The sequence below is a fragment of the Sinohyriopsis cumingii genome, unplaced genomic scaffold (assembly GCF_028554795.1).
Source record: "Sinohyriopsis cumingii isolate HCF-2022 unplaced genomic scaffold, ASM2855479v2 utg000624l, whole genome shotgun sequence".
Classification (NCBI taxonomy): Eukaryota; Metazoa; Mollusca; class Bivalvia; order Unionida; family Unionidae; genus Sinohyriopsis; species Sinohyriopsis cumingii.
The window spans coordinates 2,059,804-2,075,175 of NW_028315919.1; the positions used below are offsets into that span (position 1 = coordinate 2,059,804).

The 15,372-nt window shown below is 33.7% G+C and overlaps 1 protein-coding gene across 1 annotated transcript in view; it reads right to left on the reverse strand.

Annotated features, from left to right (window-relative positions):
- The window catches only part of LOC149773603 (uncharacterized), a 29,019-nt gene that overhangs the window by 12,284 nt on the left and 1,363 nt on the right, over positions 1–15,372 (reverse strand). The window contains exons 2-4 of the mRNA XM_089946303.1: positions 11,951–12,060; positions 3,449–3,543; positions 453–631 (exon numbers count right to left, since the gene is read on the reverse strand). Coding sequence (XP_089802429.1) covers positions 453–631; positions 3,449–3,543; positions 11,951–12,050 — 374 coding nt within the window. The 5' untranslated portion in view covers positions 12,051–12,060. The remainder of the gene's footprint in view (positions 1–452; positions 632–3,448; positions 3,544–11,950; positions 12,061–15,372) is intronic.

The following is a 15,372-nucleotide window of genomic DNA, read 5'->3' on the forward strand; positions in this document are numbered from 1 at the left end:
AGTTTCCACATTAGTGTAAAATTGATATTACAATTTCAGATAATATTCTCTGAATTCATACGCTGTTATTTTTAATTCTTGCACTTTATTTGATTTTATATTTTGGAAAATTTGAATGCTTGTGGGTTTTCCTTGTCTTGTTACTTAACTTTAAGCCCCTAGATGTAACACTGGTTACAAGCAAGTCCCTACATGAATAACAAAACTGACTTTATTAAGGGTCATGAATATATCCAAAAATGGAGGGAAATCAAGAAAACACTACAATATATTATATACAATTAATACTTCCTATTGCACTAATTTCTTGAACCACACTATATTACAAGTTATTTTTGGATGAACAATAATATTGACTGATGGAAAGGTCAAGACCGTTAAGTTTTCCTAGCAATGCCTTATGATCCAGACCTATATGAATCTGTACAAAAAAACATTATTTTTTAACTTACTCTCCAGGTTGAATTACATTTTCACTACTCAGCAGTAGTAACACATCCTTAACATCATTGATTTCTGCAAATTCATCAAGTCCTGCTTGCCGCTTGAACTCTTCTTTCTGCTGAGGTGTAAGTACCTTCATACAATTAGCAATACCAGTGAAGAAACGGCTTTCCACATCATGACGAGTCTAAAATATAACAAAGTCCATTCAAGCCTCAACTGCCTTGGTCTAAATATGTAACAAATTGAAGAACCTGAATTATCCCAATACAGGCAACCATGAGATATGAAATTTTTTCAAATACGAAATAGTTCAAAAACATATCTAAAACTTTTGTCACTGTCTTACTTTCTAAACCATTAAACTAAAATTAATTTTTAGACAAGATTTATTTCAGCTAATGTAAAGCTCAATGATCAATGTAAACAAAAGGTGTCATCAGTGGGCAGTAAGTCAGCCATAACTCTGTGACATTAGTGTTTTAAGCCAAATTTAAAAACTGTGTAGTGGAACCGACTTCTGCTATACAACTATGGCAAGCTGAATCAGTAACTTTTTGAGGAACTAAATACATCTATCTCATAAACTAGATAACATATCTAATAGGCTTTAAAAGATCTCTCACAATTATTACAGCATACTGAATAAGATAATAATACAAGGTATCCTGTATGTTATGTATTGAATCAGATATCTCATAAACATTATTAATTTTATAATATACATACTTTTCAATTTTATTTACAGTCTTTATATTTGATATACCATTTTAATTAGGATACTTTATAAGGTCTATGAGGTGTTCTAAAGGATGTATGATACATCTTAATTAACTTTCATAAGATTTCTTACTGATTTTCTAAAACTGTAAATAACAATATTTGACTAATCTTATAAATAATACATCTTAAAAACTATAAGACATGTGCATCTTGTCAGCAAAGTTAGTATAAGATATTTTAAAATGTTATAAAAAGCCTTTAATACAACTATGCAAGATATCTTATAAAATATATCAGACCTTTCTTAAAGTACATGTAATATCTTATATAATTTATGAGATTACTGTAATAAATTTTATACTTGCGTTATCCAAGACACAGATGGGCAACATCTTAAAAGGTATAAAACTAAAGTAAGGATATCATATTCATGAAGGCTTTAATTAACTCTGAAAAAGGTCACAACAACCTAGCTTGTGTGTGCAAGAAACCTCCACTGTAACATGCATGCACACTGATTTAGACACATTAGTGACAAAAAGACCTAATGCTGGTACAATCGGCATGCCTTGGAACCTTTTTTATTCTACCTCCCTTACTTGATTTGATACAAAAAGACAGCACAGTTGGCACTTAATTAGGTTCTCGAAGTGCTTGCAGGTACAGAAGTGACAATTTAGTTGACTCTTTTCATGTCTGAATAGAACAGAATATAAAATACTTATAATGATTACACTGAAATAGAATTAAAATATTAAAACCGAATTTCACAATATCTTTTTTCTTGCCACCTGTTATGTATATTTAATTTGTATTCTGTGGTTGACCTTGGTCAGTAATTGAGGGCAGAGGCTTACGTGACTAATAATTTTTTTTGTGTAAACAACATATTACATAAATAATTCTTGTATATGATTTTACATTATATTTTAAGATCATTATTTCTTGGAGGTAAACATGTTTACTAGGATATGAGTTCAAGGTTTAGTTAATTATTAGAAATTAAACATGTAGCTTATAAAATTGATGGAAAAATGACCCTATTCCTGGCTTTGTTGTTGTTGTTGTTGTGGTGGTATGGTTTAATGCCATTTTTCAGCACAAGATAGGCTATACATGGCATCCAGTATTAATGGTGGAGGAAGAACCCGGGAAAACCCCAGAAAGAACCACCAACCCATGAGAAGCTCCTGGCAAGCTTTCTCACATATCGACATTGGCTGAGCCCGAGACTCGAACCCACGCAGACAGAGGTGAGATGGCAGTGATCCGTGACAGAGAGTGCTTTAGACCACTTGGCCACTCGAGGCCCCCTCCTGGTTTTGAAAATGTGTCTTAGGATGTACATGCAATCAACAACATTACTCATTCCTAGTCTCTGGAGGAATCAATCTTTTGGTTTTATTCATTTGAGAGGATTTAATTTATTTATTTAAATTGCTCACTAGATTTACAATGTGCTTTTTGATCATTTTGGAATTATTGTGAATTCATTAAAAGATATGTTGGATTATACCACTGTGATACATCAAGACTCTTAGCACATCAACACTATTCCAGACTACTAGCAAATCTGGACATTCAAGATTGGAATTCATTCAGAACACCACTATTCATTCATTTGGAATTTTCTATAATTTTGGGCTTGTGAAAGAGCTTTTAGGACCATTCTGAGATTTAATTCACAATACAATAAGTTCCTTCACCAATTTTAATTTGTATTCTATGGAAATACATTATTTGTCTAATTTTACAAAACTTGCTTTGTTTGCTTTTTCTGTTACTTAGTTTAAGACCATAGAGCTTTATCAAACCTGTTTGCAATTGCCAACATTTTTCACTGATTGTTATTTTGCTATAATATTGTTATCTACCATGTATTGAGAACATTACGAAATGTATTTATTTCTTTTTTAAAACATGTGAATTCATAACACTGATTCTAACTATTCAGGCACTAACCAGCATTTTTCAACATTAAAATAAGCAATTTATCAAGGTCCATTTACCAATTTTAATCACAATTATCTTCACATTAAAAAAATAGAGATCAATTCGTTTGGTATTATGTAAGAAGAATATGGGATCTACACCTGACTCCATGTTCAAGAAGGTTCATGTGTTATCCAGGCATGAGTTATCAAGGGGGAGGTAGGTGATATATTATATATATATATATATATATATATATATATATATATATATATATATATATATATATATATATATATACCTCTGCATATCTCTGGCTTCTGTAGTAGGGGAAGAAAAATATACTTACAACTCTCTGCCCCTGAATTACTGCATAGGGATCACCAGCATTATCAATTTGTCGATTGTTTTGCTGATTTTGTCTCCTAGTCCTGCTGTTTCTCCCTTGAAGTAAATCATATTGAAAAAGAACTTATAGCTATAAATATGCTGTTATTTAGAATTCAAATGAGTCTACTGTTTATTTTGTGCAAAAGACGAAAGATGATAAGATGCCATTAAAGTATTTTTGCATATGAATGCAATTCTGTGAGTATGGAAAGCATCCAGAATAATGGCATTTAATTAACAAGGTTCAAATGATTCTCTAACCCATACTGCCAGATTTAATCCATTCATTCATGCCTAAATGTATAGAATTCATATTACAGCTTATAATATAGCTAACAGTAGATAAGGGTCATCCATGCATGATATACAATGCAAATATTAAAAAATATAATTTGATTCCCTGAATTAATAATAAGATGTTAATTGTGTTCAAATGCAAGATACTGTTGTATGTTTGTGAATTTGTTTTAAACATTTTCTATGTCCAGATTATGAAAGCACAAAGGTTAGGCACAAGTTTCTTCCCACTTTAAATAACTGTTCCTACACCAAATAAAAAAACGTAATACTTCATACATCGGACAATAGTTACAAACTGAAATCACATTTGAATGAGTGGAAGAACATATTGATCTTAAGCAATCATTGTTTTAAGTGCAAGATTGTAAAGAAATAAAGAAATGTGGGACACTATGTTATAATAGATCACACACAAATTTATAGATATCATATCCAAATATATGAAACATTCTTATTTCTGGATAAATAAATTTAATCATATTGGGTTGAAGTAAAATAGCTTTGAATATGTGTGTGAGTGTGTGAGATTTGGATTTTTAATGTAGCTTTAACAATTTTTCAGTCATATCGCTACAATGTCTGCAGTGTGGCAGTTTATAGTGATGTCTAGCACTGGGGCATCATGCCGCAGACATGTAGCATCATGTCCCACCCAGTCACATTAACCTGACACCAAACCAACCAGTCCTAGCACTAACCTCCTCTTAATGCTGAGCACCAAGCAAGGCAGCTGTTAGTACCATTTGTATAAGTCTTTGGTATGACTCGGCCGAGATCAAACCCATGATCTCCTGCATCCGAGGTGGACGCTGTAACCACAAGGCCACTGGAGCGGTTAGCTTTGAATACATGTTAACATGCATGCATATAGATACACAGACATATGCACACAGTTATACATATGCATGCAAATATACGTGTAAACAAACATATATACATGCATATACAAACACATAAATGCATACATGCTTACTCATATATATACAATCACATACATGCATATACACATATGTACATAATACACATACACACTTGAATAAACATGATACTTACACACACATGTATGTATTGCTTAGTCAAAATATGATCGGAAGAGAGAAAACCATGGAAATCCCTTATGGAAAATAATAATAATAATAATAATAATAATAATAATAACATTGCTCAAGACTTAGAAACAATGACACTGATGTAAAGAAAAACAAAACACATTTATATTGAATTATCTTGAACTGTTCTTAAATCTAGAGGCTCAAAACTGATTAGAACATCTGAGGTAATTGTGAACCCGCTTAAAAAATTCAGGATTAATTGTGTCATTAAGAATATCATTGCCAATAGAAAAGCATGTATAGGTCTATATGAACTGGAACTTTAGGTTGTTGTTGTATCAGAGGTATTGGTGTATTAATGTATACTTTACATATTTGAGAAATTTTCAGATAAATGTGCACTACTTTTTTGTTCTTATCACCTTATATGTTTGATCAATAAAGTTTACTGTCAAATTCAATCTTAAACATGTAGGTGATAATTGTATTTAAGATTTAGTCAAATTCTTTAAATATCACATTCACTTCATGACATTTACTGCCTTTTCTTTTCTCTTTTTATTGATTTTAAGTGCGAGATTTAGGTGTAAGCCCAATGTGTATGGTTTTGGTTATTTAATTTGCTCAAATAATTACGTGTTCTGGTCACATGTTTTCAATTGACATGTTCATGTTTTCAACCATTTCATTAAGAATCTTATTAAAGGATACGGTTTTCAACTTCATAAAAATGTATTTCAACACAACTGTTTTCTTCAAATACATGAAAAAGTGATAGTTAAGATATAGTTCTTTCTTTCCTACTAGAATTTTTCTTCCCATTATAATTTAATGAATAATTCAAGGCCATATCCTCAACAACTACCAGTCCCTGCATTTCAGTCTTTGCATATCATAATAATAATAATAATGAGGACTTTGTATAGCGCCTAATCTTTTGAAGCTCTAAGCCCTTTACAACATTATACAACACCTATAACACAAAAAACATATATAATGATATTATTACAGAAAACAAATACCATGAGATTAGAAAACATACAAACATGCTGTAAATATTTAAGTTAGGGAACATTATAAAATCTTTAAGTTTGTTCTTGTGGTCGAAATAAGTGAGTTTTAAGAGCACTCTTGAATGGGATCACTGTGTCTTTGTGTCTAAGTTCAGTGGGCAATTCATTCCACGTTGCTGGGCCCTGGTATGCAAAAGAACACTGTCCATATGACTTTGTTTTCATAGTGGGAATAATGAGTATACAATTGTCAGAAGAGGAGCGTAAGTATCTTGCTGGTGTGTACACATGGGTGAGGTCGGACAGGTATGTTGGACTGGAGTCCATCAGTGAAACGTAACACAGAGAACAAATTTTGTGCTTGATTCTGGATCAAATGGATAGCCAGTGTAGGGTACAGAGCAGCAGGGAGATGTGCTCTGATCATGGTACTCTAAGTATGATCCGAGCAGCTGTGTTTTGAACTTTTTGAAGTAGATATTGCAATGAACCAAACAGAATTGAGTTACAATAGTCCAGTTTTGAAAGTACTAATGAACATACAAGTGTTTTAGCAGCATCAACTGAAAGATATTTGCGAATGGAGCTGATGCATCTCAGCTCAAGATATGCAGCCTTGCATATATTCATGACATGTTGGTGCAACGTGAGAGTACTGTCCAGAGTGACACCTAGGTTTCATACTGACTGTGTGAGTTTAATGTTGGTGTTGCTGATATTTATTGTGTGAGGTAAAAGATGTGATCAGAATGGCCTCAGTTTTATCATCATTCATCTGTAACTTGTTACATGTCATCCATGATTTCACATCAGAAATGCACCTCTCTACACCTTGGATGGTAGCATCAACTTCAGTTGGGTGGCTAGATTTGTATATTTGGGTGTCATCAGCGTACAATTGGTGAGACACTGGTTGATGATCTATGACACTTGAGAGTGGCTGAGTGTACAGAATGAAGAGAACAGGCCCAAGAACAGACCCCTGTGGAACACCACAACATAGATTAACTGGGTTGGAGTGCATTCCATTTGCAGACACAATTTGTGTCCTGTTGACCAAGTAGGATTTGAACCACAGTAAGGCTGTATCATGAATGCCAAATACATGCTGGAGATGGTGAAGTAATATATCATGGTCTATTGTGTCAAATGCTGCAAATCAAGGAGGGTGAGGACTGTAATCTTTCCGCTATCCAAAGCAGAGAGAATGTCATTAACTACTTTTAGCAGAGTAGTTTCAGTACTGTGGCAAGGGCGATATGCAGATTGTACATTGCTAAAAAGACTGTTTGAATTCAGATGAGATACAAGCTGGGATAGAAAAACCTTTTCTAAGATTTTTTATATGAATGGGAGATTAGAAACTGGTTGGTAGTTCTTTAAATCATTATGGTCGAGTATTGGTTTCTTCAGCAGAGGCTTTACAATGGCGGTTTTGAAAAATGATGGGAATTCCCTGGATGAGAGAGAGGTATTAATAACATCCGTTATTGAAGGCAATACTGGATCTAAGCACTCAAGCAGCAGTGATGTTGGAATTGGATCAAGTTCACATGACAAATCAAGTTTTGGTGTTTTTAAAAAAAAATATACTTTTCTAGGTAAAAAACCCACCACCACTTATTGTTTTAATAATAGGAGATTTGATTATAAATCAATTCAATATTTAAATTACTTGTTATAAATGTTTTTACCAAAAATTATTAAGAAAAAATGAAACATAATGTTGGCAAACAGCCCTTTGAAGAGATTATATGATGATTCAGTAGAAGTATGTATACATGATAAATGCATCCCTGAAGCATAAAAGAACAACATTACTAATGGAAAATATGGCACAGGACACATAATTTTATCACAATTCCGCAGACTGTTAAAGACAAAGAACAAAACCTGAAATGTAAAATGCTGTGATTCTAGTAAACTTGCTATATCAATCACATTGATCTCTAGAGATGATTTTTTTAAGGTTCAGCAATTAATGAACGTAACAGGTATGGACAGGTCAAATTGTGATGGTCATCTTCACATTGAACATGTCATTGTACATATGGTCAAATTATGATGGTGACAATCTTCACACTGAACATGTCACTGTACAGATGGTCATCTTCACACTGAACATGTCACTGTACAGATGGTGATATTATGATCGTCATCTTCACATTGAATATTTCACTGTACAGATGGTTAAATTATGATGGTGACAATCTTTGCACTGAACATGTCACTGTACAGATGGTCAAATTATGATGGTGACAATCTTCACACTGAACATGTCACTGTACAGATGGTCAAATTATGATGGTCATCTTCACAATGAACATGTCATGGTACACACGGACAGGTCAAATTATGATGGTCATCTTTACAATGAACATGTCACTGTACAGATGGACAGGTCAAATTATGATGGTCATCTTTACAATGAACATGTCACTGTACAGATGGACAGGTCAAATTATGATGGTCATCTTCACAATGAATATGTCACAATACATATGTTCAGATCAAGTTATGGACATCATCCTCACACTGAGTATGTCACTATACATTTTCAAGCCTAAACCACAACTGGTGAATGGATCATAAATCTGCAAGGAAAAGAGGTGAGCGTGCACAAACAGGGACAAGTGAACAAGCAGACAAAAAGGATTCAACTAAACTTTAATCTGACTATTGCATGTCCAACAATGCAATAAACAATATGATCCAAAGCTTCCTAATTAAGTTGCTTTGATTCATAAATACTGGGTCAGCACAATACTTAAAATGACAATGATTTGCACTTCTATGTTTAAAATATTCTCTCTCTTTCTCTCACTCTCTCTCTCAATTCAATGATTAATGTCATCTAATTTCAAGAAGAAACCACAAATATTTCTTCACATAAAATTTTAATTTCTGCAGAAAAACCATTAAAGTACAGTTCATTTTTAAAAATCTGGGAAAGACTGAACCAGACATTTGTAATCTGTGAAACATTAAATATTAACAAAAAATATCAGTGATTGACAAACTAGTTAATTAAATAAATAAATAATTAATTAAAATATTTCCAATGATTATGACTCAAAATATACTTATCTTACCTGACCATAACTACAGAATTTTGGTATCTGCTGAATCACTATTTATGTGGTGCATACGTATATTTTAACAAAACACTGCTGTATACTAAATTGGAGACACAAGTGACACCACAACCAGACACACAAATGCAACCAAACTGGACAGGAATAAAAGCATCAAGCTAACCAAACTGAACACCTAGCATCAAGTATTTAACAACAGTCCTTCAAAGAAACTGATGTTCTACTGACCGAAAAGAACTTTTAAGAATTCAAGATAAGACTTTCTTCTTTTTAATTGCTGAGTGTTGAAACCATCACTGATATTTCTGAGCAATAACAAGAGTTTTCAAATTAATCACTCTCACAACCATATTGGATAAAATACTGGCACCACTTTCATTAAGGACAAACACATCCCTTATGTCAGTAAGACCATCCATTCAGAAGGAGTTGCATTAACAGAATTTTCAAGATGACTGACATGGTGGCCATATTGGTTGTCAGTCAGATCAGCACAATTTTCATGTAATAACAATGTAACAAGTCTTTGTGGTGAAAACACATTGTCAATATGACCATCTGTTTAGGTACAACAGCAGTAAAAAGATTTTCAAAATGGCCACTATCTTGCCAAGACTGCAAGAAGTTAATAATTTCATAAAGTTTATTGAAAATGTTCAACAGTGTATTTAGAGCTGTCTGAGGGCTGTCTCTACATAAAATACAGACAGTGTGTCAAAGCCATCACAAGAGTAAACTCTGCCCTTATTGCAGTCTGTATGGGAATAGGAGCCTGTGGTATATGCTTACTCTCTAGTACTATTGCTTTCCCCATTATTGTGGTCCTGAGGCCACTCAGCACTGCCCAAATCTAATGGACTGGCTGGATTCTAGGCAAGTTTATTAGCCATTGCCTCCAAGTTAAAACAAAGAATAACAGGATCTGGAGCAGAGTTCAAATTGAATACCATCTTGGTCTACACCTGTGGTTATTAATAGATTGAAACATCTCCAATGAAGTGTTCTAGCTAAATATGAAGTTGAATAATACCATTAGATGAGAGCTGAAAATGGTTCTTGGTCCATAAAGTGCATACTGCTGTGCCAATCAATGAAGAGGCCAAAATCATACTTACCCAGTGGTCATGAAGAGGTCTGTACTGCTCTAGAATCTCATGTCATAAATACAGAAACAAGTCAAAGGGACAGTCTGACAAACAAAATTTGAGTTTAACTAAGAGACTGACTAAATTTATTTAAGTTTGACACAAATTTGCTTGAGTTTGATCACAAAAGTAGTTGTTTTGTACTGATGTAAAACAGATGCAATGGCCTGAATTCAGGTTTGGAAACAAAGAACTGACTGCACCATATTTTTCTGCTTGGCAAGCTGACAATCTCTTACAGAGCAAATGCAAATGTTGAAGTAATAGCGTGTGCTCAGGGCAATGATGGTGAGTGAAGGGGAACGAGGCATCATTTCCCAAATGCTCTATTTATTTAATCAAGTTGGGGGAGCAAAGATGGGCATGGGCAGAGGATCCCACCACTCTTTTTTTCCAAGGAGTTGGAGTGAGGAGGACATTCCCCGCTGCTTCTTTTCTGATATAGTAAAAGAGAACCAAAATAATTTTTTTTATTGCACATCAGTTGATGGCAAAAGAAATGTAAAATAATCAAACCCAGAAATTTACTTCAAAATCTTTTATAAAAGTTATTTAGCCTGACTTCACATATATATGTATACTGGTTTATTACATGCTCATTTTTTTTCTCATTTAACTTTACAATGTCAGAATTGTTCAGTATTTTAGGATATTGCACACCTTAATATTGCATTCACATGCATAAAAAACTACTTTCTAAATGGATACACACACCAGCACTTTTGTAAACCCATCATGTACACTCACATAGTAGGCGCTTTACATTTTGTTTAATGAAATTTGTTTCTGAATGAAAGCAGATGTTTCATGGACTAGCTAGCTGCAACATACCAGCTGCTTTGGCATATTCAGCATCAACTTTTTTGATACAATCCTTTGGATTTAGGCTAGCTATACAGTAGATGCCAGACAGGGTCCTTACAAATAACATGCAAGTGACAAGGCATAAACATGTCTTCTTTAGCTGGTAATAAGAATAGCAAAAATATACTTACTGTTTTACATCCTGAATTTCCTCAAAACATACTTTCTTTGTTCTGCAAATCCGAATTACATGAGCCATGTCATAGGTTCTCAATCTTGATTACACATTTCGAAATTGTACTGTAATTTTGAATATATTCCAAGTGCAATTACATCCTCCTTACTGCACTCAAAATCAAATAAGCATTAAATTCCATAGCATCTTTTTGATAATTGTAATTGAAAGACTTCATATTTTTCCCACATTAGGATTTCAAACATTCAATGATAGAAACAGAAACACATTTGCAGATGTCAACACACTTCTCCCTCACTTCTTCAATCCGCTGTATTTCATGTGGAATTGTTACATATAAATCCAATCCATACTCACAAAATTTCATAGAATTGAAAACAAATACCAAACTCTATTCATTCCAGATCAAATGGGAAAGCTGTTGCAATGCACATTCATTCAAATTATGACTCTAATGTTGTTGTTGTGTAATGATGAATCTGCAGTTGTGCATTTAGCTTGGAATACGGCATACATTCAGTTGCACTGTTTCTTGTAATGTATTTTTGTTTATATAATTAAACCTTAGGTAGAATAAGAAAATGAGCATATAATAAAAAGGTTACTGCATTTATATGGGAAAATAGAGAACTTGTTTTGTCTGAAGGATATATACTGCACTCCCAAGATCGTGCAGTATTTCCATCCGAAACACTCGTTCATATTTTCCCATAGAAATGCAGTAACCTATAAATACTTTATTGAGGTACCTGGAAAATATCATATGTATGAATATTTCTAGACCATTTGATTCTGAATTATGCCACAATGGTCTCTTCTTGTAATATTAGGTACAATGTAAGTATTAAAATCTCACCTTGTGATGGTAACAATGACCATAAATACTGCACAACAGCAACTGCCACAACTGTCACACCAGCTGTAATACATATCACTATGGTTTCTCGAAGCCCCATTCATGAGCATCTGTAAGTAGTTCCAGTAACAGTAGTAGTGGCAGTGGAATAAGTGGAAGTAGAGGAAGAAAAGAACAAGAATCTCTAGAAGGAACTGCTGCTCTGCTAGATGACAAGAATGTCAATGTTTTAAAGATAAAACTCTTTAACTCTTTATTAAAGGCAAAGGAATTAAATTATTTATGATATTCCTAAGAAAATCCAACATACCATATTTGGTAACAAAATATATTTTTATGTTACATGACTAAGCATGTTTACAAGATGTCTTTAGTTCAATACAAAATTCTTTTCATAACTTATGACCTTGAACCTGATATCACAAAAAAGAAAATCATTAAGCTGGTCTCAGTGCTAAAATAAACCCACCTGACTGGTTAGGTTAAAGTCTGGTTAAATTAAAAAAACTGATTTTTCAGAAAAAAAAGTGCCTACATTCAAGGTATTCAGATATACATGTATCGTCAAACTGGTTTTGATAAAAACTTACTCATACTTGTAAGTGGTATCTTACTCACAAGGTAGTACAGATAGAAACCAAGTCATGACCTTTGACCTTAAAATCAATGTCATAAGGTAGCACATGAGCACAATTTTCATTCAGAATCAGTTACATATTGCCATCACAGTATTTCAGTAAATAATTTCCATAATGCCCTCCATTACGGTGAAGTAGCCATAATGATTTTCATGATGCCCGTCAAGGCTTTCATTTGGGACTCTTAATAAGCTTCATTTTAATGTAGGAATAAGTAGATATTACAAGAATGAAGTGGTGAATTTTTTTTTAATGTCTGTATAGACATCCATTTAGGAGAATATTCATTACAAATTGTTTCTTATTATGGGAGGTTGCATTAGCATCCTTTTTTATAGGACCAAGTACATATAATGAGAAGAGTGTGACTGAAACCCCATCTTCATTCATCCATCCCTTTAAGGGGATTTGTGAAAACAATATTATTGGAATGGCCACTATTGTTTAGCACCATTATTATTTAGGACGAATTGTGCATCATCAGATTATTCAACGTTAAAACCTAAAGACCACCATCTGTTCATCAAAAATTGCTGTAACAAAACTTTCAATATCACTAATATGGTGGCAAAATTGTAGGTCTGACTGGTGCCATTTTCATCTACAACCAACTTTATAACATAATAGGTCTTTAGTGAAAATCCCATGTCACTATGACTATCAATGAGAAGTAGCAACAACAAGATTTAAAAGATGGACATCGTGTCCATGAAGCTGGGAGATCTGCTGAGAGCCATTTTCATTCAGGTCAAACTAGATATTATCAAACGTCCTAATGGATGTCAAAAAGGCAACATTTTCATTTGAGACCAACTGGACATCATAAAAATTATTTTACTGAAAACCATATGTCAATAGAGCCATTTGCTCAGGAGTAAGGATAACATGGTTTAAAAGACTGCCACCACTGCAATGAAATTGGATGGCTAAGGGGCACGATGTTCATTTGGGATCAACTAGACTTCATAAGAAGTCTAGTCATGAAACCCAATATCGACAATACATTTTATTCTGGAGCAGTAGCACTAACAAGATTTTTTAGATGATCATCGTCTTTAATGGATTCAGATTGGCAAAATCTGCATTTAGTACAAGATATCTTAAAAAGTTTGTCAGCAAGAAAACCATGCAGACAAGACCATCCATTAAGAAGAACTAGCATAACAAAATTTCAAGCTCCTCATCACCATGGCTATATTGAATTTCAGACTGGCACCATTTTCAAAAAGGAATAAACTAGACAGCATAAGAAATCTTTTGATGAAAACCCCATGTTGATATGAGGAGGAGTAGCCATGACAAATTTTCAAGATGGCCACCATGGCAGCTATCTCAGACATAACACTGTTATACTGGATCAACTGGATAAAAAGCCTTTGAGTGAAAACCCATGGTGATATGACAATTCATTCTGAAGAAGTAGTGATAGATTTTTAAGATGGCCACCATAGTGACCATTTTGATGCCATCACACAGTACCATATTAATTCACAACCAATTGGAAATCAGAAGTCTTCTAGTGAAAGCCCAATGATATAACCATCCACTCATGTGAAGCAGCAATAACAACATTTTCAATAAGGGCATTGTGGTGGTCCCAATAGATGTGTCATTTTCATTACAGCTAGATCTTAGGATGAATGCAAGCATAAAGTTTCATACCAATCCTCCAAGCCAAGTATGAAAAGCAACAAAAACAAATGTGATAACAGAAGGACAATGTATGGATGGATCGCAGATGGATAGACGACGACCAGCAAGCCACAGCATGAGCTCTTCTAGTGTATGACCAGTAAGCTTATAAATTTTTACCATGGACTATAAATTATGTCTGCCCTACATATTTTAAAGTAATTTACAAGATGATGAGCAGACATAAGACGATGGTATGTAGAATAATGACTTCACAGGAAGCAGCTCCTTCTGCATCAGATACATATGAATTCTGGGAAATTAATATGTTGCTTCCTCCACCATTCACGTGGGCAATGGACTTTGGTCATGGTAAAAAGATATCATGCAGACACCACTTTCCTTTTCAAATGTGCCTGTAACCTGGACTTTCGACCTCTTATTGTCTGCATCAATAGTTTATATTATTGTAATGTTCCAGTGCATGCCTCAATGAAAGCTGCTTAAGATGAAAGCAGCCAAACTCAACTTGATATTATATAACATCACCTCTGATGACAACCATCTAGTTCTAAACCTTTCCACCCTGATGACAATAAACTTTTATCCCATGGGGCAAACTATTAATGAAGCTTGCTGGACAGTGATGGACACTAATTACTGTATCAGCCTGTATCCCTTAAGTATTATAATATAATAATATATAGTATAATGTAATATATTAACATATTTAGCAACTAACTAGATATAGCTGCATATCATACACAAAGTCCGTTGTATGTGGTTTGTCACTGAAGTTATTTTACAGAAACTTTTCCTTTGTTTGTGTCATTACAACTTTGACTTATGACTTGAAGCTCCAAAAGAAATAACTTCCCCTAGCACAAGACATCTATGAAATCTGGTGAGAGTATATTGATTAGAACTCAAGTGCAAAGCATTTTCTTTCAAAGTCATGGTGACACTGACCTTTTTCACAAAAAATGCAGTAGCTTATGGTTACATTGTGTGTGTGTGTCTTTCTATACCGTAACCTGTACTTAAAAAAGACCATACAAAAATGTAAACACTATCTAATATGAAGCTTCCTTAATTTCTTATTTTAAGTGGTATAGAACTACAAAATCTAAAAACTATTAAATGGATAGACAG